Source organism: Dipodomys ordii, unplaced genomic scaffold (assembly GCF_000151885.1).
Source record: "Dipodomys ordii isolate 6190 unplaced genomic scaffold, Dord_2.0 Scaffold107, whole genome shotgun sequence".
In the NCBI taxonomy this organism is placed as follows: Eukaryota; Metazoa; Chordata; class Mammalia; order Rodentia; family Heteromyidae; genus Dipodomys; species Dipodomys ordii.
This window is the reverse complement of record NW_012267323.1, coordinates 2,684,706-2,705,384: the sequence shown is the minus strand read 5'-3', so window position 1 is coordinate 2,705,384 and position 20,679 is coordinate 2,684,706. Positions and strand designations below refer to the sequence as shown.

At 57.5% G+C, this 20,679-nt stretch overlaps 1 protein-coding gene across 1 annotated transcript in view; it reads right to left on the bottom strand.

Moving 5' to 3' along the window:
* Cacna2d2 (calcium channel, voltage-dependent, alpha 2/delta subunit 2) overlaps nt 1-20,679 on the bottom strand; it is a 97,169-nt gene that overhangs the window by 67,900 nt on the left and 8,590 nt on the right. The window contains exon 2 of the mRNA XM_013028237.1: nt 3,979-4,060. Coding sequence (XP_012883691.1) covers nt 3,979-4,059 — 81 coding nt within the window. The 5' untranslated portion in view covers nt 4,060. The remainder of the gene's footprint in view (nt 1-3,978; nt 4,061-20,679) is intronic.

The following is a 20,679-nucleotide window of genomic DNA, read 5'->3' as shown; positions in this document are numbered from 1 at the left end:
TCGCCCCACAGCCCCAGCTTGGGGTGGCCTGCCCAGGCTCCCGGATGACTGGCTGGCAGAGGCGGCCAATCAGGGCCACGACTCGGCTAAGGTCATGGCAAGAGAAGAGTCGGCCCAGATACAGGTAAGGCGATAGGCCATTTCTGTGGTAGCCCGTGGGCCCCGGGGGAGAGCCACCCTGTGTGTCCAGCCAGGCGGCCTTCCCTCACCACCCTCAGAAGGTCTCTTCTCTCCCAGGGTGGTCAAAAACCCATCCTGAGGTCGGCATGCCCGATGGGCCAATCAGCTATTCCTCGTGTCTGCTCCATCTTCTCACAGGAACCCCAGGACCATCCCCTTGCCCCCTGGCCAGCGGGGAGTCCGCACCTGGCCGGCCCACTGGTGACCTAGGCTTCAGAGAGCAGAGGATCTACCCTCCTCCACACCCTCCCTCCGCACCCCCAGGAACCTGATGAATTATTCATCCCGATCAGCCTCATTATGCAAATCAGCTCAGAGACCCAGCATATGCTCACCCCCAGGATGGGGACAATATGGTGCTGTTGGGGGAGGGAGGAGATAGATTCCAGCGAATTGGATGGGTCCTGAGGATCTAGAGTTCTGTGACCTGTTTGGGGCAAGGGGGGGGGACCAGGGATGGGGGTCGAGACGGGGTACCTGGGAGGGCATGGCTCAGGCTATCTGGCTAATCCCAGGGTCGGACCACCAGGACGCCTCCGGAGCTCGGGTTCGATGCCGGCCCGGGAGGTCGGATGAGTCAACGAGATGGAGTCTTCACAGACGGGGCACCCTGCCCTACCGAGATACGCCGCGGTTTCCAACCTGTAAATGGGCCATGGTGCGCCCCCGGCCGTGCTCCTGTGGGGTGGTGGTGAGGTCAGGAGGAAGAAAATGCCAGGGCCGGGAAAACGCTCCCAAATGCCACGATCTGCGGTTCCTGGCCTCTCGCAGCTGCCAGCCCTCAAAGCTCCAGGCTTCTTGGGGGTGGGGCAGCCGCAAAGATGAGAGGGGGCGGGGAAGGCAGTCATGGAGGGGACTGGATGCCGGGTGACCGAGTGGCAGACATCCAGGGGCAGCTCAGATCAGCTATGAGGGAGGGGCAGCCCCATGGAGGGCCAGGGCTGTCATCAGCTTGGCCAGTTCCCAATGGTGCCAGCAGCCAGTGGGGCTCTGCTCTGAGCACCCTCCTGACCTCGATGCCGACATGGGCTGGCACACAGGTCCTCTTGTAAGGGGGACACGGCGTGAGGCTTGGTTGGGTGGACGAGCTGGCCAGTGGCCAACTCCTTCTCGTTCCCACAGGATCGCCTGCTTCCTCTAGAACATTTTACCCATTCCCTGCCCTATCCCCACACCTTGGCAGGGTGCCCTGTGCCAAGAAGCAGTCCCAGAGCTGTCAGCAGGAAGAGGCTGAATAAGCAGGTGAGAAAAAAAACTAGAGCAGGACACAGCCACTGGAGAGCTGGCAGCCCAGGCAGCAGAGAGGCGGGGCCAGGTCTGTGCTGCTCCACCCGCCTGTGGCTCTTGACAGGTTCTCCGCCACTGGGGGCCGATCCCATTCACCCTCCTGGGAGCATGGGCAGTGCCCTGGATGGTCATCAGGAGCATGGGTGCCCTCCCCGGCGCTGCCTCAAGTCAGCTGTGTGATGGTCTGGTCCCGGCGGGGCGGATGAGGCGCACATGGATTAAAGGGCCTAGAACCACTCAAGTCCATCCCAAGGGAAGGAGGTGCATTCCGTGAGTGGAAATGATCAATGGAAGAACTTTGATTTCTAAGGGGGGGGAGGGTAGGGGTAATACGTGCAGCAGCCTATCCACCGCCATTCTCACCACTTCATCCTCAAAGCTGACTTCCCAGTCACGCCAGGGGCAAACGACAACCATCAGAGTCTAGGCCTCGCCCAGAGTAACAGTGCTGGCACTTCATCTCTGGTCCTCACCCTCCCGGAAGCTCACTCATCTAGATAGAGCGAGCTGCATTGTTCTGTTCTCTTGGACAAATGCGCGGGGTCTGGGTTGCCCGTGTAAATACAAAGGAAAGATGTCCCAGAACTGAGAATTTAAAGTAAGGAGGATCCTATGCCCCTCCAACACATACATCCCACGTCCTAATATAAAACCTGGTAAGAGCGAAGGAAGCATGATCCCAGCAACCACCGTCCCTTCCTCCACTTGTGTGGCTATGCTTGGAGACATCCGCTTAAGAGCCCAGTGGAGGCCAGGCTCCAGGGGCTCACTCCTGTCATCTTAGCAACTCAAGAAGCTGAGAACTGAGGATCACGGTTCAAAGCCAGCCCGGCAGGAAAGGCAGTGAGACTCTGATCTCCAATAAACCACCAGAAAATCAGAAGCGGCGCTGTGGCCCAAGCGGTAGAGCACTCGCCTTCGCTAGCCTTGAGCTGAAGAGCTAAGGGACAGCGCCCAAGCCCAAAGCTCAAGCCCCATGACCAACAAAAAAAACGGAATCCTGTTCAGAGCAGCTTTTCATAGGGCACTTTCTCCGGAAGCCGCACTGGCTGCCACATGCGGCTGAGTCATCGAGAGTTCACAGGAAGAGCGAAATGGGGGCTGTCACAATTCAAGACCAGCAACTAAGAATGAAAAGTGCAGAGACCCGGGCCGCTGTGAGGAGAACCCAGAGCAAGCCAGCGGTGGTTGGGATCTCTACACCGGGGGCCCCCCGGCCCCATGGTGTTACTCCCTCGTCTAATCAGCCCCCTGTGCACCAGGGGTCCTACATTCGTGAGTGACACCGACGTGACCATCACCCATCTTTCCCGGTAGCAGCTGAGCGTGAAGAAAGGACTGAGGACAGCATCTAAGTCCTCACCCTCTAAGAGCTGACCCTAGCCCTGACCCACAGAGATGACAAGAATGCACTGGGGTGTCACCAAACCCCGGGGCCTAGACTCTCCATCGGGCCCCGATTGTAACTCTCTGCTGTTTCCATGTCACCTATGGGCAGGAAATCCTCACTGATCCCCTACTCGATCCTGCCGAGGACCCCCCACCCCCCCCACTCCATCCCACGCACATCCCGATGGAGAGATTCCCCTTGAGTGCCGCCTGTGCCACTCCAAGAGCTCAGGTCCCCAAGCCTCTGAATCTCCACGTTAAAGAGCGACAGCTCAGAAGCCCGTGGCCCGACAGCAACACGTTTAGCAGCCTTCTGGGGGTGACGGATGGTCCGCTCTTCACATTGCTATTTGAAACATTAACATAATCTCCCACGACGAATGTGGTCGGCTGGCGCCTGATCGATCACCGCTCCCGCACCTCCATCCCTCATCCTGCCGCTCTGCCAGACACGAGGGCTTTCAAGTGCCCTGAGCCCCCGCCCTAGCCCAAGGCTCATTTGGCCCTGCCAGCTATCCTGCTGGCTTGGAAGCCAGAGGACCTGGGTTTCTACACATGCCCTGGACACTGGTCCCAAGCAGGGAGCAGCCTCAAACACAAAGCCCATCCATCTGGAAAGCTGAAAGCCCCAACATTCTCCCAGCGACAACAGTCATCAGCACCATTTGGCAACCCCTATGTTACCTCAAAAGGGAAAGACCAAGGCTGGGCGCCGGTGGCTCACACCTGTCATCCTAGCTACTCAGGAGGCTGAGATCTGAGGATTACAGTTCAAAGCCAGCCCGGACAGGAAAGTCCATGAGACTCTTATGCCCAATGAGCCACCAGAAAAACAGAAGTGGCGCTGTGGCTCAAGTGGTAAGAGCGCTTGCCTTGAGCTGAAGAGCTGAGGGACAGCTCTCAGGCCCAGAGTTCAAGCCCCACGACTAACAGGAAAAAACAAAACAAAACAGGAAAGATCAAGACCCAAGGGGTCACTGATTCAGGTTTAGGGGCACCCTATCATGGTGGGGAGATCGTAAGGATATCAAATCTCACTCCTTATTTCTGCATCCTCTCCCCATCTCCCCATCCCTACTTGGAAAAGGATGTGTAGAGGAAAGGCACGCATGCCAGGCTCACCTCACGGAGCTGCTGGACGCCTCCAAAGATCCTCATCACGCCGTCGATCTCTTGCTCTAAGCGCCGGGCCCAGTGCTGCATCCTGTGGGGGGAGGGGGGAGAGAGAGAGGGAGAGAGAAAGGGGCAGAGAGAGAGAGAGAGAGAGAGTCTGCTTAGAGTTGCCACAGCCTGGCTCCTGCTGCCCGGTGGGGAGCAGGGCAGCCGCTTGCTCAACCCAATTTTCACCAGAGGAGAGACAGAGGTAGGGAACCAGAATGTGCCTCTGAATCCCCTTTGAAGTCTCGCCCGGTAGCTGGGGCGCTCCTCCCATATGGACGGACGGCCAGGGAGAGAGAGGAGTGTATGGTCGACGCACTGAGGGAGTCGAATAGCTCTAAGGAGCCCACGGGGAGGCTGTTCTTCACTGTAAAGAGCCAGCCCTTGATGTAGCTGCCCTGAACAAGGGAACGTCTGAATAACACGGAGGAGGGAGGTGTGAGATGGGGCTCGAGGAAGGGGAGGGAACACCGCCCTCACCATAGAATTGCCCTGTATGCCTGGGCGCATCCCTACCTCTCAGGGCCTTATCTGAGTAGTGGTCATGGGGAGCCTCCACCTCAGAGTTCTCTGGAATATACACAGATGTTCTCTGCTGGATGTTCGGCCAGAGCCCACCCACAGGTGGGAACAACACCTCCGCTCTCTTCTGTGGGCCTAGTGGGCCCCTGAATCCACCCAAGCCAGGGTGGATCTCCTTCACGCTGATGACACCCAGACCCAACCCAGCCTCCCTACCCCATGTTCTTCCTCCGGCCTGTGGCTGGAGGGCTGGGCCCATGTCGTCGTGTGTGCCCAGGTCGGTTGGCATGGGAACTCGGAGCGGGAGGCAGGCAGATTGCTAATTACAATTTGCCAAGCTGAATGTCAGGACTGTGATGGGGGAAGGAAATCAACATCAAAAGAAAGAGGTATTAGCTTGGGCTAGCTGCTAGCCGAGCCTCAGCCTGACTCCTGCTTTCACTCCCCACCACAGGGGAAAAATCTCACCCCGAGTCCAGGTGGAGGCCAGGCTGTAGGCCGGGATAAGAAGGGCAATTAGACTCCAGCTGCCAGCCGGGAGGGGGAGAGACACAGTAGAAAATAGGGCCTTCTCAGCCTGGCTGCTGTCCACTGGGCACCGACACCTCGGCCCTGGCTGAGGTGGACAGTGTGGCAGGGGCTCTCTGTGATCCTGAGATAGAAGGACTCTGGGGAGCTGATTGGGGGATAGACTGCCACATAGACCTGCTGTATCCGGTCAGGTGGGTAGGTGGCAGACCAGTGGGCGGGGTCGAGGATCTGGTCTTCCAAGGCTCCGCCCTAGCCCTGACCCTGACTTCAACAAAATGCCAAGCCTTCCCAGATGACATATACAAAGACACCTACAAGGTACGAGTGCCAGCACGTCACATGCGCTCTATCCCCACCCCGATCTAGGGGTGGCTCTAGCCCTTGGTTTGGCATCCTAGACCTGTCAGGCAGACCCCAGGCCCCAGTTCATGGCCTGGTGGCCTTAAGTCACTGATTCTGCTCCTAAATCAAACCCAATTACGAAGGCAGCACATGTGTCCTAGAGTGAAAGAGGACAGGATGGATAATTCATTTCATTGTCACAGAGACGGGACTCTGATGTTGTGGGTTTTAGGGTTTGGCCGGTGTCCTGGGGCTGGCTCTGACGAGATGACACACGGACACCGAGGAGGCCAGGAGGGAACGAGGCCTGCGGCGTTCTTTCCTGGAGGCCAGAGAAGCTGTCCACCCACCCAGCCCAGTTCAGCCCTGGCAAAGCACAGCCACGTTCACTCCACAGAATGGTATGGAGGCTCTGGAAGAATGAGGCGGGGGTGGAAGGGGGGAAGGTATCAGGATCCACAGCCCTGCTGGGACATAAGTGAGCTGACCAGATTCTGCCCGTGCTCCTGTTCACTAGGATCCCGAGTACCCAGATCTGCCCGATGCCTCCTGGCTGGACTGCGCTGAGCACAGGCCACGGGAGGTGAAGAGAGGGGCGGGGGGGGGGGGGAGAAGAGCCCATGCGTGGCTGCGGTGAGCGCAGATTAAACTGTTGCCCGTTGTTAATTTCCTAGGTGAAGTTGTCGATCGGAATGTGATTTAATTGTATGGTATGATCCGGGCTTTTGGAATAAATTATGCAGAAAACTCATCTATAATTAAACAAATCAAAAACCCAGAGACAGGGGACGCCACAGGTTCCCCCTCAGAGGGTATGGACAAGCGTGGGTGGCCAGACCCCACGGGGCGGGACCGAGAGGAAGGGAGCAGGCAGAGGCGGGCCTGGGGAAGGTGGCCAAGCCACAGCTTCCACCTTAAACCCCAGAGTCATGCTTGGGTAGAGCCACGGAGGCACAGAGCTCCTCTGCCAGCAACCCGCAAGCAGAGAAACTGAGGCATAAGACTTGATCTATTTGTGACTCTGTCCACAGACCTACCTATCTCTCTCTGTCTTGCTGGTCCTGCTTGAACTCAGGGCCTGGGAGCTGCCCCTGAGCCTCTTTGTGCTCAAGGCTATTTCTCTACCACTTGAGCCATAGCACCACTTCTGGTTTTCCTGAGCAGTTTACTGGAGGTAAGAAGTCGGCCCATGTGTCACTGGGGACACTGGAGACCCCTCAGGAGTTGGCAGAGAGGACAGTATGGCAGCAGCTCGAATCAGTCCACATCTACCCTCCCCGAGTCTACTCCTCTATGTGTATCTTGGGACCCTGCCCAAATACTGCTCCGTAATGAGGTTATTAATTATGGGGCTGTTCCTTCCCTTTCTCTGCTGAGAAAGAACTTTTCCTTCTAATTGGCGCTCAGCTGGGAGGGAGCAAGCTCTCGCCGCCCCACTCAGATGAGCAGAAAACAGTCATTGGGCTTTAATTAGGGCACCGGGTCCAGCCCAATATTTACTCTTATCAATATACTGGGGGGAAGGGAGGAGCGAGGGGAGGAGTAACCAGAGCCGGGAGTGACATGGATTGGATGGGGACTGGGAGAGTCCTGGTGGCTGACTAGGTCCAGAGAGGAACAGAGGATGTCCAGGATCACAGAGCGATCGACCACTTAGGCTCTGGGACAAGGGCAGTGACAGTTAGGCAGGGCTGGGTGCTCAGGGAAAGGCTGAGAAAAGGCAAAAGGTAATTTTTCCCAGTAGTGGTTGAAGGATGGCATTGAAGGTCAAACTGAGCCTGACCAGTGCTTCTGCTAGTAATGCTGCGTGAGCAAGCCCCAGGCAGAACCCCTTCCTCCAGGCCTGATCTGGGCATTTTTTTGGGGGGAGGGAGGGAGTGCCCTTAAGTTGGTCTGGGGAAGCTGGAACAGCCCGTTGTACTGGAGGAGGGGCTGGGGCAGGAACAGGGGGAAGGTTTGGACCCCATTCTGCACCTAAGCCCAGGGCCAGAGGGGATAGCATGGATGGGGAGGCCCCCAGTGCCATCTCTCTCCCATTCCCCGCTCTGTCACCTACAGGAGCTCGGGCAGGGCCTCTCCACGTCTGTCTCTCACACCTAGCTCAGGGGCGTGGCCTCTCCAGGTCTGTCTCTCACACCTAGCTCAGGGGCGTGGCCTCTCCAAGTCTATCTCCCACATCTAGCGAGGGGGCGTGGCCTCTCCAGGTCTACCTCCCACATCTAGCGAGGGGGCGTGGCCTCTCCAAGTCTATCTCCCACATCTAGCGAGGGGGCGTGGCCCCTGCAGGTCAGTTTCCCTCCCTAACCACAGATTATTCCTGTGTTAGAGGTCTAATCAGAGCCCTTTCTTTCCGGGTGACTGCACTTCACAATCTTCATCAATCCGATAGGCTCCAATTTTCAGGGAAACTGAGGCACAGAGCAGCAGAATGAAGGACCCAGGGCTAGACAGGATGTCTCCCTTATCCCTCCACAAGATGCCAGTCTTGGATGCCCAGCTGCTTGTGTGCCGTGGCATTTGGGTAGTCAGTGGGCCCCCACCTCCCTCCGGGCCCTCCGCCCACCATCCGTGTCCCCACGTCAGCTGAAGGCCTCTGTTATGGCCCAAAGCCTCAGGATGACCAGGATCCCGCTTTTCCTCACACCCACAACGAACTTATCTGCAAGTCCTATGGCTCTATCTTGCCGGCATGCTCCCTACCTATCATCTCCCCAGCCCCCCTGCCTGAGCCCAGACAACCACCATCTCTCTCTCCTGGCCGCCAGCTCAACCAAGGCTACCTCTGCCTCCATGCCCCAGCCCTCGGGCTCCGTTCGTTTCCACACACGGCCCGTCCCTCCCATCACTACTGCACTGCACCGTAGCTCATAGCTTTAGAGGAAAAGCTGAAGTCCGTTCACTTCCCACACCCCCAGAGACCTTTCTGATTCTGGCCCTGCGAAAGCCCACGCTTCTGCCACTGCTATACCTCCTGTGGCTCCTCCCCAGTACCGCAGGAACCATCTGGCAGGTTGGGCCTGGAAGAGGGGATCCCATCCTGCTGCGGGGGGGAGGGGGGGAGCTCACACAGGCAGAGCACGCGACTCCTCAGTGTGGCTCATACACTCCTGACCCGGCCTTTGCACACCACACCCCTCGCCTGGAACAGTCTCTCGTGGGCAATCCACAGGCCCTTCTAACCTCCTAGGGACTCTGAGCCCCACCTCCACACACACCCCCCTCCCATCCCCATTTCCAAAGGTGCCCTTCCCCAAGGATCACTCTTTTACCTAGCGGTCCTTTCTCCTTCTGCCTCGGGCTGTTTTTCCCGAGGGAGGTGGTCTGGCTCGGCAGCCAGGAGTGGCAGACTCCTCGCCGAGCAAATTCACCTCCCCAGAGCCCCAGAGCCCCGCTGACCCCCAGCTATCCCGCCACACACCCAGACGGAGTGGGCAGAGAAGCCTGCGGGAGGCTGCCAGTGTGGCTGCTGCCCCGGGGCCGGCGCAGGCGGCCTTCCCTTCCCCTGACTCCTCTCGGATATGAATTATTTAGGCTCATTTAGGATGGGCCTGCCCAGGCCTGTGGCTTCCTTGCATAATTCATGACGCTCCCAGAAGGACTATACACCCGCACAGCTGCTTCTTCCAGGAAGCAAAAAGAAAAGGACAGAGGAGAAGTGGCCCGAACCTGGACTGTTTGACGCCCTGACTCCGCCATCCCGTGCCGGGTGCAAGCCACCCCCCATCTACACCCCCCCAACCCCTACCCCCCACCCCGCCACACAAGCATTTTCTTTTACGCTTGCAGCCTTCATGCGGGCTCTCCAACCCCATCCTCTGTCTACGCCTCACCTTCCCACCTGTGAACTGAGGAGCAGCGGGCCACACAATCCTAGGTGGAGGCTCAGTTTAGTCCCCTCTGGCTCCTACTTCACTTAGAGCAAGAGCCAAGAACTCATGACCGACCTCTGCCCCGCCTCTCTCCTTCTCCTTCCTCTGCCTGAACTAGGTCCCACACCTCAGGGCCTTTGCACAGACAGCTTCTTGACTTAGGACACTCTTTTCCTAGATACCCTCAGGGCCCTCACCTTCCTCTTTGCAGGCTTCACTCTTGTTTTTTTCTTTTAAATGTCAACTCTAGGGCTGGGAAGGTGTGGCTCAGTGGTAGAGCACTTGCCTTGTATGCCTGAGGCCCTGGGGTAGATTCCTCAGTACCACATAAGCAAAAAGAAAAAAAGCTGGAAGTGGTGCTGTGGCTCTAGCCTTGAGCTGAAGAGCTGAGGGACAGCGCCCAGGCCCAGAGTTCAGGCCCCACAACCGGACACCCCAAAAAAAAGTGTCAACTCTATTTGTTCAGTCCAAGTGCCACCCTTCCCTGATTTCTCCAGCTCCTTCTCCACAGCCTGGATGACTTTCTGACGCAGCATGACCCCATCCCCCGGGCTGGTATCTACGCTCGCTGACTGAAGGATGAGCTGGAGGAAGCCTCCTTGGGACTGACCTGTGCACCCCTAGGTTCTGGCTTCCGACCATGGCGCCCAGCCTCTGACCTGTGGTTCCTCCGGCTCAATCTATGAGAACACGCCCCGTGCTACTTCACGCCAGGCAGGCGCTCAAAAAGCACTGGCCCAATCGCCACAGGTTCTGTCCTCATCACGAGACGTGGCAAACGCGATCCTCTTTTGAGGGCCAAGTAACAGAGGCACGACAGGACTCGGATCCTGTAACGTAGGGCACGGAGCTCTCTCCCCAGCCCCTCTCCGGCCCAGGCTCTCTCAAAAGCAGTAAGCGCACACAACAGAGCCCACAGCTCCAGGCCCCTCTCGATGGCTCCATGAAGTCCCTACTCTTTTCCATTTGAGAGTAATGGCCTCTTCTCTACGCCACCAGTCTGGAAATCACCTGTGAAATATATTTCCCCCGGCGCCAGTTCCAGAACCGTGTAAATCATACCACTTAATGGCCTCTGGGATCGTTGCCCACCGCCCCCTCCCTGGCTGCTGTGCCGGGAGAGCCGGGGCTGCGGGGGGCCCCGGACAGGCGGGGGTCCCAGTCACCAGCTCCAGGCACCCGGGGTGTGCCGGGGGGGGGGAACACGGCAGCCTTGGGGAGCAGGTGGGAAAGAGAGAAGGCCAGGCCCACAGGGGGCTTCGGGACCCAGAAGATGGGCCCAAGTGTAAGGCACACCTCCTCACGTGTGCCTTACACTTAGGCCAGGCTTCACAAGCTCAGAGAAAACCAGAAGCCCGTGACAATCCTGCTGGGGCTTCCCCAGAGAGGCGGCCTTTTGTTTGGTGTTGTTTTAGCGGGTCCTGGGGCTGGGGGGGGCCCCCGGGGCTGGGCGCTGTCCCCGAGCTGCTCTTGCTCCAGGCTGGTGCTCCACCGCTTGAGACACAGCACCACTTCCAGCTTTCCGGTTCATACGACACCGAGGAACCGAACCTGGGGCTTTAAGCGTGCTAGGCAAGCCCTCTAGCACCGAGCCATGTTCCCAGCCCAGAAAGGCAGCCTCTGCCAAGTGGCACAGGTGACAAAGTGGCGTGGGAGCATGGGGGCGCGCGAGGGTTGGGCATTGCAGGTGACACTCTAGCATCGCTGGGCCGGGCCCAGCCTCCCTTGCCCTCATCTGTGACACTGGGGTTTGAATGCACCAGGCCCGTCACTTAGCTAGCGCACGTGAAATACCACTCCTGGGGGGCCAGGCTCCCCTAGACTGACGTCGTGCACTAAACAACTCCTTGTTTCCTTGAACAAGGCCTGCTCTCCTCTCCTCTCCCTTCCTCCCTTCAGGCCGCCTGTGTGACCCCCAAAGCAGCCAGTGGCCTCCCCGTCCTCCAGTCCTCCATCTCTCCAAGCCTGCAGAATCCCCGCCTACCAGCCCCAAGGTGACCCCACGCCTGGCTCAAGGGTGACTCCCGATTAGCCTCCGCCAATCAAAATGTGCCTTCTCTATTGCCATGATTGGTGTGGAGTAGGCACCTGACCCTCCGCTGGCCAACCAGGTGTGAGAGGAAGCAGGCTGGGGAGAGAAGGCTTCTGGGTAAGTTTTCCTCCCCTCCTAAGAAAAATGCAAGGGAAACATGTCCTCTTTCACACCTGAGCAGAGCCCAGGACAGGACCTGGCCCTGACGGCCCACATTTATCCCCCTCTGCTTCCAGGTCCGGGATGAAGGGCCTCGGGTGAACCTCACCCTGGGGTCGCTAACGCACCCACGCACAGAAGCATCTTCCCTCCTCCCCGGGAGCGGGCCGACCCATCTGCGCCCACCCTGCCATCCTTTCTGGGGAGATGCAGAAAGCTGAGGTGGCCCAGACCGAGTGCTGGGACAGACACGGGCATCGAGGTCTGGACCGGAGAAACTCATGGAATCGGGATGTCCCCCTGGAGACACCCCGCTCTGCAATTTTCCCTGAGGAAACCTCAGATTGCTCCCTCGCCCCGGGTCATGGAAGCCGTCATTTAAGAGAAATACTTGCAGGTCATGGCGTGGGTTAGGCCACACAGGGAAATCACCCTTCAAGAGGTGTCTACCAAGTTCTAGGGCTAGGGACCGTACCCCGTCTACATCACAGACTGCCAGTACAAGTGGGAAGTCCCTACCCAACCATACACGTGCACACACACATCTTGAGCCTCAGTTTCCCTACTGATGGGAGGGAGGATCATCTGGAGCTGTGATACGTGCTTCCTCAGTCAGGGAAGCACAGAGGCTCACAGAGCCCAAGGAGATGGCTCCACCCAGGCCCTCTGCCCCGTACATAGCCCACCTGACTGCGTGCGCAGATTCCTGCCCCCCTCACAGCCACTTCTGCCTCCTCCCCTTCTACAGAAACCCCTTCCTAAAACACTCAGGACCTTGGATCGTGCCAGACCTGGCAACATACTGACACCAAGAATGCCGGGAAAGCAAAACTCACAGTTCCCTCAGACATCAGAACCCACCAGATCAGGGCCTATGCAGCCCTCCCCTCTCCCCCCCTACCGCCCCCCCCACCTCATGCCAGGGCCAGCACCCAGCACAGGGCAGCTAGACAGCCGGGCTCACAGAGGACGCATGCTGTCTAGGGGAAGCCCCTTCACTGGACACGCTCCAAATGGAGGACCTGTCTGCAGGGTGCGGGACTGTGAAGTTGAAGCCTGGAAGTCATCTACGGGGGTATCTTGTGGGAGGAAAGCGCTCTAGACCCGCAGCAGGGCCTTCCATCTCCCGTCCTTGGGTGTGGGAGGGGGAAAATCACCTGCTTCTATGGGAAAAAACCTACCAGCCCAAGATCACACAGATTGCGTCTCCCACTGTGCCCGAGTCCTGACCTTTTCACTCCGGAAGGGCTGCTTCCGGAGGTAAAAGATGCTTCCCTTCTCAAAGGGCTCATGGAGCTCTTCTTGGTCCCAAGACCCCCCAGGGAATCTAAAAACATCATTGCATTTGCAAGAAATTGAATCGCAAGGACACATCTCTGGTGTGTTTCCTTCTCGGACTATCAGCCCTCGGGTTGGGAGAGGATCCAACTTTCCAGCTCCACATTCACTCCGGCTGTGCCTGACATAAAAGTGTGTTAGAACACAGGTCCCGATGAACAAGGAGACTTTCGTTCTCCCCGCCAGCATTCGCCCAGCAAGCTCTGGCATGTGTATCAAAGGCAGGGGCAGAAGGTGGGCACGGAAAGCTCATTCTGGCTGCAGAGAGATAAACTGTCACGTGCCTACACTACACACACACACTCACTCTGGCACACAAGCATATGCCCACACTAAATAGGCACCTGTATGCACACACCTGCACCTGCGTATATGAGATCACACAAGCCCGTACGTTCTTACACCCATTCGTACATACAAGAACACGTGTGCATACACCCTCCTTCTCTCTCTCTCACACACACAGTATATGTGCAAAACCACACCGGTTTAGACACTTCCATACACGAGCACCCATGTACAAGCAAGACAAGGTAAGGGCCAAACATGAGAGGAAAGACAACCGCAGAATGAAAACCTCAAATCTGGGTGCCTATAGGGCCTGACTGGGTTTGGGGTCCTATCTTCAGAGGGGCTGGTGTTGCCTGGCGCTCGGAGCAGGCATCGCTGGCCTGAGAACCTTCCTAGATCCAGTCAGGACCCACACACCCTCATCCCATACTTGGTGTTAGTTAGCATCAACCCTCACGACCTGTCACATCCCAGGTCTACCAGGGGGCACACTAACGAGAATGACGCACAGTAGACAGGCGTCTAGACTCAGAGTCTGAGCAAGTGTCACAGGCCGTGCGGCAGGTGGAGGTACTGCGTGCAGCCTCCCACGTGTCAAGAAAGGTGGAAGCAAGAGGCCAAGAAGGATTGGAAACAGACAGAGGTGACACTTCTCGTCCTCCCTCTTCTATCCCCACACTTGCATGTGTGTATACACGCTGGTCCGAAAACTGAGCTCAGGATCTGAGTGCTATCCCTGAGCTAATCTTGTTTTTTGGCGGTCCTGGGGCTTGAACTCTTGAGCTTGGCCCTGTTCCTGAGCTTCTTTTGCTCAAGGCAAGTGCTCTACCACTTGAGCCACAGTGCTGCTTCCGGCTTTCTTGAGTAGTTTACTGGTGATGAATCAGGCCAACCTCAAACCACAATCCTCCTATCTCAGCCTCCCGCTAACCTGGATTTCAGGCATGAGCCACACACTTCCGCTTTCTTTACTGACCATCCTTTCCCCAGGTGGGAAGAGATGGCTAAAGACTGGCAGGAAAGATTCCCTGCGCCCCTCCCTCACCACTAAACCATCAGGCTGAGCAGACCTTGAAGTGGGTCTATCTGAAAAGCTTCCGTGCACCCAAGGTGTGAGGTCCTCCGACCCTCGTGCAGAGAGAAAATGCCAGCCGTGCTTTGGGTCGGACCTCACCTCCTGTTATAAGAGAATGTAGAGGAGAAGTGAGAAAACTCCAGACCTGCTTTCTGAGGGCACTAAGCCGAAAGGAGCCTAGGAGAGAGGAAACAAAGGCCGAGGGGGGAAAGGCGGGTGGAATACCGCGAAGGCCACCGAGCAAGCAATCCAGATGACGAGAGAACAGGCGTGGCTTGTCTTTGATGGAGATCCCCCCCCAAAATCTCAGAATAACAGGGCTCCCAGACAGTGAGGCCCCGCTGTTGCTGGGACCGGTCCCCAGGAGCAGACGAAGAAGGCATGGCCCAGTCAGATGGCAGGACTGCAAGTGTGGTCTGAGCATGACCTCCACCCCACAGTGACAGGACAGCACCAGTCTTTTTTGGTCAGTTGTGGGACTTGAACTCAGGGCCTAGGTGCTGTCCCTGAGCTCTATTTGCTCACGGCTTGTGCTCTAACACTTGTAGTCACAGTTCCTCTTCTTGTTTTCTGGCGGTTAACTGGAGTTAAGAACCTCAAGGATGCAGGGCGCCAGTGGCTCACACCCGTCATCCTAGCTACTCAGGAGGCTGAGACCTGAGGATCACAGTGCAAAAGCAGCCCAGGCAGGAAACTCCATGAGCCTCTTCTCTCCAATAAACCACTAGAAAACCAGAAGTGGCACTGTGGCTTAAGTGGTAGAGTGCTCGCCTTGAGCTGAAAAGCATAGGGACAGCGCCCAAGCCCAGAGTTCAAGCCCCACAACCAACAAAAAAAAAGTTTCAAGGACTTTCCTGCCTGGGCTGGTAGTTGAACCTCAACCCTCAGATCTCAGCCTCCCCAGCAGCTAGGGTTACAGGCATGAGCCACCGTGGGCCAGTGACACTGCACTTCTTTAGGGAGTCCCAAAAGACCTCTGCAGTGACCCCACAAGCCTTTAGGGGTATCTCAGTCCCTGTGGTCAACCTGCACAGAACCCCACTTTCACCCCAGTCCTTGGACTCATCAGCACAGGAGATTCTTCAGGTTACATAGGACCAAGAGAGAAAGGCAAGGGGACACACACACACACACACACACACACACTCACTCACACCACAAATACGTTTCCCTCCGGGAATATGAATATTGATTCTGTAGCCTCTTGTTTAGACAGTAGACACCAGGAAAAAATAAACCTGACATGCAGAGAACTTCCCCCAGCAGGCTGGATAGCTGAAGTCAGCAGAGGGAAAGCCCCCTACCCCCCCCATCTCTGCCTCAGGCTCCAGCGCCCCTTCTCGTGTCTGGGATCCCCCGATCACTGTCAGACACAGGTTGTGGGTTCCCAGGCTCATCGGGAAATCTGCAGGGTGGGGCTGGGGCTGGGGGAGGAAGGGGAAGAGGGAAGAGGGAAGAGGCAACGCTATTCTGCCAGACAGAGACTGGGCCTACCTATTTATTTCCAGGCCCCCCCCCCAAGAATAAGCTCTTGAGAACCCCGGTCCCCTGGTCCGCCTGCCCCACCCGTCTTGTGCACACAGCGGGAACCGATCTGGCACCTAGAAGGTCTGACTCCTCTAAAGGCTCTAGGCCTGGCAAAAAAAAAAAAAAAAAAGGAGCTGAGAAGATCCAGCTTCTGGGTTCCAATAATAAACCACCCTAGCTCTCCTCCCCGTCACCTTTCTTTCTAGAATCAGAGCAGAATCCAGAGAACTTAAATCCCTCCACCAGCACCCCACATCCTGCTGACGGCCCTGGCATCAGTATGGGGATCCTCCTCTGAGACCCAAGGAGGAAAGCTTACAGCCTGGGGGCCTTCACCCACCTCCCACATATCCAGCCTCTTCTTCTTCCCAAAGACTTGGATTTCTAATCTCTCCCGTCCCCTTCTTCCTGGGCCCCCTTGGCCCTGGCAGGGCCGCTCCACATCTTTTTTTTTTTTTTTTTTGGTCGGTCATGGGACTTGAACTCTGGGCCTGGGCGCTGTCCCTCAGCTCTTCAGCTCAAGGCGAGCGCTCTACCACTTGAGCTACAGCGCCACTTCCGGTTTTCTGGTGGTTTATTGGAGATAGGAGTCTCACGGTCTCTCCTGCCCGGGCTGGCTTTGAACCGCGATCCTCAGATCTCAGCCTCCTGAGTAGCTAGGATTACAGGCGTGAGCCACCAGCGCCCGGCTCGCTCCACATCTTAACAGACAGAGCAGTCTGCTTCTGGGCCTTCCTCCAGTAGCGATGGGCTTTTGGCACTTTCCATCTTCCTGAGTTGCAGTCTCCCTGCCTGTTAGAGGCCTGGACACAGCCAGGGCTTCTGAGGTAGCACAGGTGAGTGCCTGATCTAGGCTTAGAAATGGAAGATGAGTCAGGTCTCAGCAGCTCAGATCTGCCATCCTGGCATTCAGGAGACTGGGATCTGAGGTTCTCATACAGTCCCAACTCAGCCCTGGGGGGAAAGTCCATGAGACTCATCTCCCATGAACCCACCCAAAAGCCAGACATGGAGCTGTGGCTCATGTGGTAGGTCACTAGCCTTGACTACAAAAGCTCAAGGACAGTGTTCATGCCCTAAGTTCAAGCCCCAAGACAAGAAAGGGCGGGGGGGGGGCAGGAGGGAAGCCATTGTTAGCCCTGCACCTTCCTCCACCTTGCAGCTGGGCTGCGGGGAGGGCGGGAGCCGTCCTCCCAGGGCTGGCCTCCTCCAGGGTAGATGAGAATAGGCTGAGCGGGTGGCCGGCCCACAGCTGGGGTGGAGAGGTCTTGGTTAGAGGAGAAAAGCACGCTGAGATAACAGAGCAGAAGGAGCAAAGAACAGCCCCGCGGGGGCGGGGGAGGGGGTGGCGCTTTGGGGAGACTGGCAATGAGGGGCCGAGGCTGTGGCATCTGGGCTTGTGGCTGCTCACGTGCCCTCCCTTGCCACCCCTGCCTCCCAGAGGCCACCCTCCCCCAGTGATTCTCTCCTCTCAAGGGGATGCTACTATCTGTTGGGGAAACTGAGGCAAAGCTGTCCCAATAGAGAGGGTCACTTTGGATATGACCATGCAGGACTCACACCTAACACCCAAGACGTGTCTAAAGCTCCTCCTCCCAGGAGGGACAGCATCTACCGTACACACCAGCACCACCCCGCATGCATGCATGCAAGCGGAGGGAAGAAGGGAATGGAGGGGGGGGGAGGGAGCTTCACTCCGGGACCAGTCTCTCCTTGGGGATGTCATCTACAACCAGAAGATCTGGAGGGAGACTTGCTCTCCAAGTCTTAAAATGAGCCCCTCCCCACTCCCTTTCCAGGGCTTGACATAGCCAGCCACAATAAGGTGTCCAGTGAAGGCAAAGTCCAAAGCGGGGACAATCAGCCAAAGGGCCTTTCCTCCCATCCCCACCACCGGAGGCTTGTGAGTACCCAGTAGCGCTGTTCTCCCCCGACACACACACCTAGCTAAAGCTGCAGATTGTGGGAAAGATGGGGGGACCCACACGTACAAGGTTGCCTCCCTGCGACTGGGGGGACGGAAGATGCAGAAAGGAGAGCTCAGTGTCCTGTCATTCACCATTCACCACAGCCTGACTGACAGGTGCCCCGTGATGGGCCTGTCCCGGGGGCGTCCATTCAGGAGCAAGACTCACACGTACGCTGCTCCCTTCTCCATACCTGACCAAGGGGGGGGAGTGAGGGGCCCCTTGTGGTACAAAACTGGCCTAAGAGGGTAGGTGGCCAGGTAGGCAGCTCCACCCAGTGCTCAGCCAGCGCTCACAGGACAGAGCTCAGAGACCCAATGCAGAGAACAAAAGAGGCAGGAAGGCCAGGCTGGACACAGATCGATGTGGGGGTAAAAGATGTGGCCACATACCACGTACATACGTATATACACATATACACACATGTACACAAATACAGACATATAGACGTCTCTACGTACACATAAATACACAAGTACATATGTGTGTACGAAGATGAAGAGACCCACAGAAGGAGAGACAAGAAAAAAGGAGGAAAAGACTCAGGTGGAAAGCAGGGGGGCCATCTCCACCCGCAGCACGGACCCGATCGCTAAGGTGGGCATCACTGAAACGTGAGAGCAGGTGAGAGCCAGTCTGTTCTGAGCCTACCCCCAGACACATGAGTGTGCGTGTATACACATGCGTGCAAGAGACACACGTATGGCCTCCCCCTTGTCTGAAACCCTGCCCCCAGTCCAGAAAAGAAAAGAGAGTCTTCCCTCCCCACCCCCACCCCTATCCCCGTCCCAGCCCCTGGCCTTAAAACTGAAGCACGAGTCCTCTGTCCTTCACAATCTGAGGGGAGCCTGGGTCTCTGGGAGCCAGGCCCATTGCCACGGGGATTTCAGAAATCACAGCTGCCCAAGACTGCACTTGCTTAAAACCCAGCCGCTTGAGGAGCCGGGAGCCCTCCCCACTGGCTGGCGGTCATGAGGCCATGACTCGATCCTCAAAGGGGTCTTGTCCTCCTCTTTCCCCTTGGGGACTGCCACCCCGATGCCTCGAGATGCACAGTTGCACTGGTGGGACCAGGGCAGCTGAAGGGCGCTGGCTGTCACAGTGAACCATCTGCCATGTCACCCCATTCGCCACCCCCCCAGACCCTCATAGCTTCACAGCCCCTGCCTTACTCCCCCCCCCATCTCGTTCCCTAATCATGGTTTGGCAAACACGTTCCCAACCCTTGAATTAGCTCCAACTCCGTTACAGATGAGAGCAGAGCGTCTGGCTGGAAGTGTGCGGCTGTGGTCACACCCGCCTCACCAGCCTTCTGGCTGGAGACAGAAGGACAGGTGTCCACTCTGGCCTGGGGTTCACACAGACCTCCTAAGGGAGACCCACACAGGCCCAGCAGCTACCGTGGGCTACGGGAAAGGGGGAGGAAAGACTAGGAAAGAGGTGGAAAGGAACGTCTACTGAAACCTTCCCCAAAGGAGCCATGAAACGGTGAAGGAGAAAAAAAAAAATTGTGGCTGGGCTCGTACTTGGCTTTAAGGGAAAAAAAAGAACAATACATACACACATTACACACACACACACACACACAAACGCTTTCATTCTTTTTAGACACGGTGACTTAAATACATATTCGTCGTAGCAAATGAAGGACAATAAGACACTCGCTAGCCCCGAACTCCATACAGTTCTCTTCTCGTTGCTCCCCCCTTTCCCCCCAAAAAAATCCAGACAGTTGACAGAGGACACGTCCGTGCAGCACCTGCAATTTGCCAAGTGATCACTCGCCTGAGCACTGTCAGGCTGTACAAGGAGAAAGATGACCACACTCACACACACACACATGTAAGACTCAGAGCAGTGCCTCTCCTGAGTTTGTTCCTCATCTGGGAGAATCTATAATCAGGAGCCAGCAGGTTCCCATTTCCCATTCCCTTGGCAGATCCAGGGGCTCCCACCCAAGGGGAGCTCTGCTCTAATGACGCAGAACCCCATCTCTCCCCTTCTCCAAGGCCAGAGCCTTCCCCTTGGCAACAACCAGCCTTGACTCCCCATTCACCAAAACCCTAGGCCAGGCTGGGTGAAGGAGTCCCGAGACAGGTGGCTCCTCAGAGCCAGGGAGGGAAAACAAGCCGGGCGGTCAACGTTCCCCCAGAGGGGTGTCTGAGCATCGACATGCGATGGGGGGAACGGATGGAGTCCTAAAGGCGACACGGACTGAGTCCCCACTTCCAGCCTAGATGCATCTGGGCGACTTTGCGGGCTCTTGGGGAGGACGAGGAGACCGGATGGACCGGGAGCACCAGCAGAAGCTGGCACAGCTGGGAAATGTGATCACCCTGTGAGAACTGTTGACAGCTGGGGGGGGGGCCAGGCCGGGTGGGGGGGGATAATCCCTCCCAGATATTCACCTTCTGCTCTGACCCCCCCCCAGCGGCCTCACCTCCCTCCTGGGCTCTTCTGGGACCCTCCTCAGGTGAAAGGGTGACCGAGCACAGAGGACAAGGGCTCACGCAGCAGGGGGGGGCTCTATCTTTTGCATCCAACACCGCCCCCCATGAAAAAAGGAAAAGACCCGAGAGGACAGGTGTGCCACTGGGTTCCCAACCGGGGAGAGGAAGGGGGTGCGGATGCCCGGCTGTGTGGCTCCATCACTCCAGGCTAGGGGCTCTGCGATGCCCCCCCTTCCTCACCCAACCCTGCATCTCCCCCTTTCCCCCCCCCGACCCGGGGACATGGGCCGTTATAGGGTTGGGGGTGCGGGATCAGCCCACAGACTGGGCGCCCCATCCCATCCAGGCCCGGGGGGAGGCTCTGACCCAAGGGGTGGGCCCGGCGGGGAAGTTTCTCCACGCAGCCGAAAGCGGCGGGACCCTCCCCCGTCGGTCTCCCCCCCCCACCCTCCCTCCCCGGGGCCGGCCCGCGGGGGGGGGATGCGCAGGTCGCGATCGCGGGGTGCGGGGTCGCGGGGGGGCGGCTACTCACGTGTGCTGCTGGGGGAAGCTGTAGGCTGCG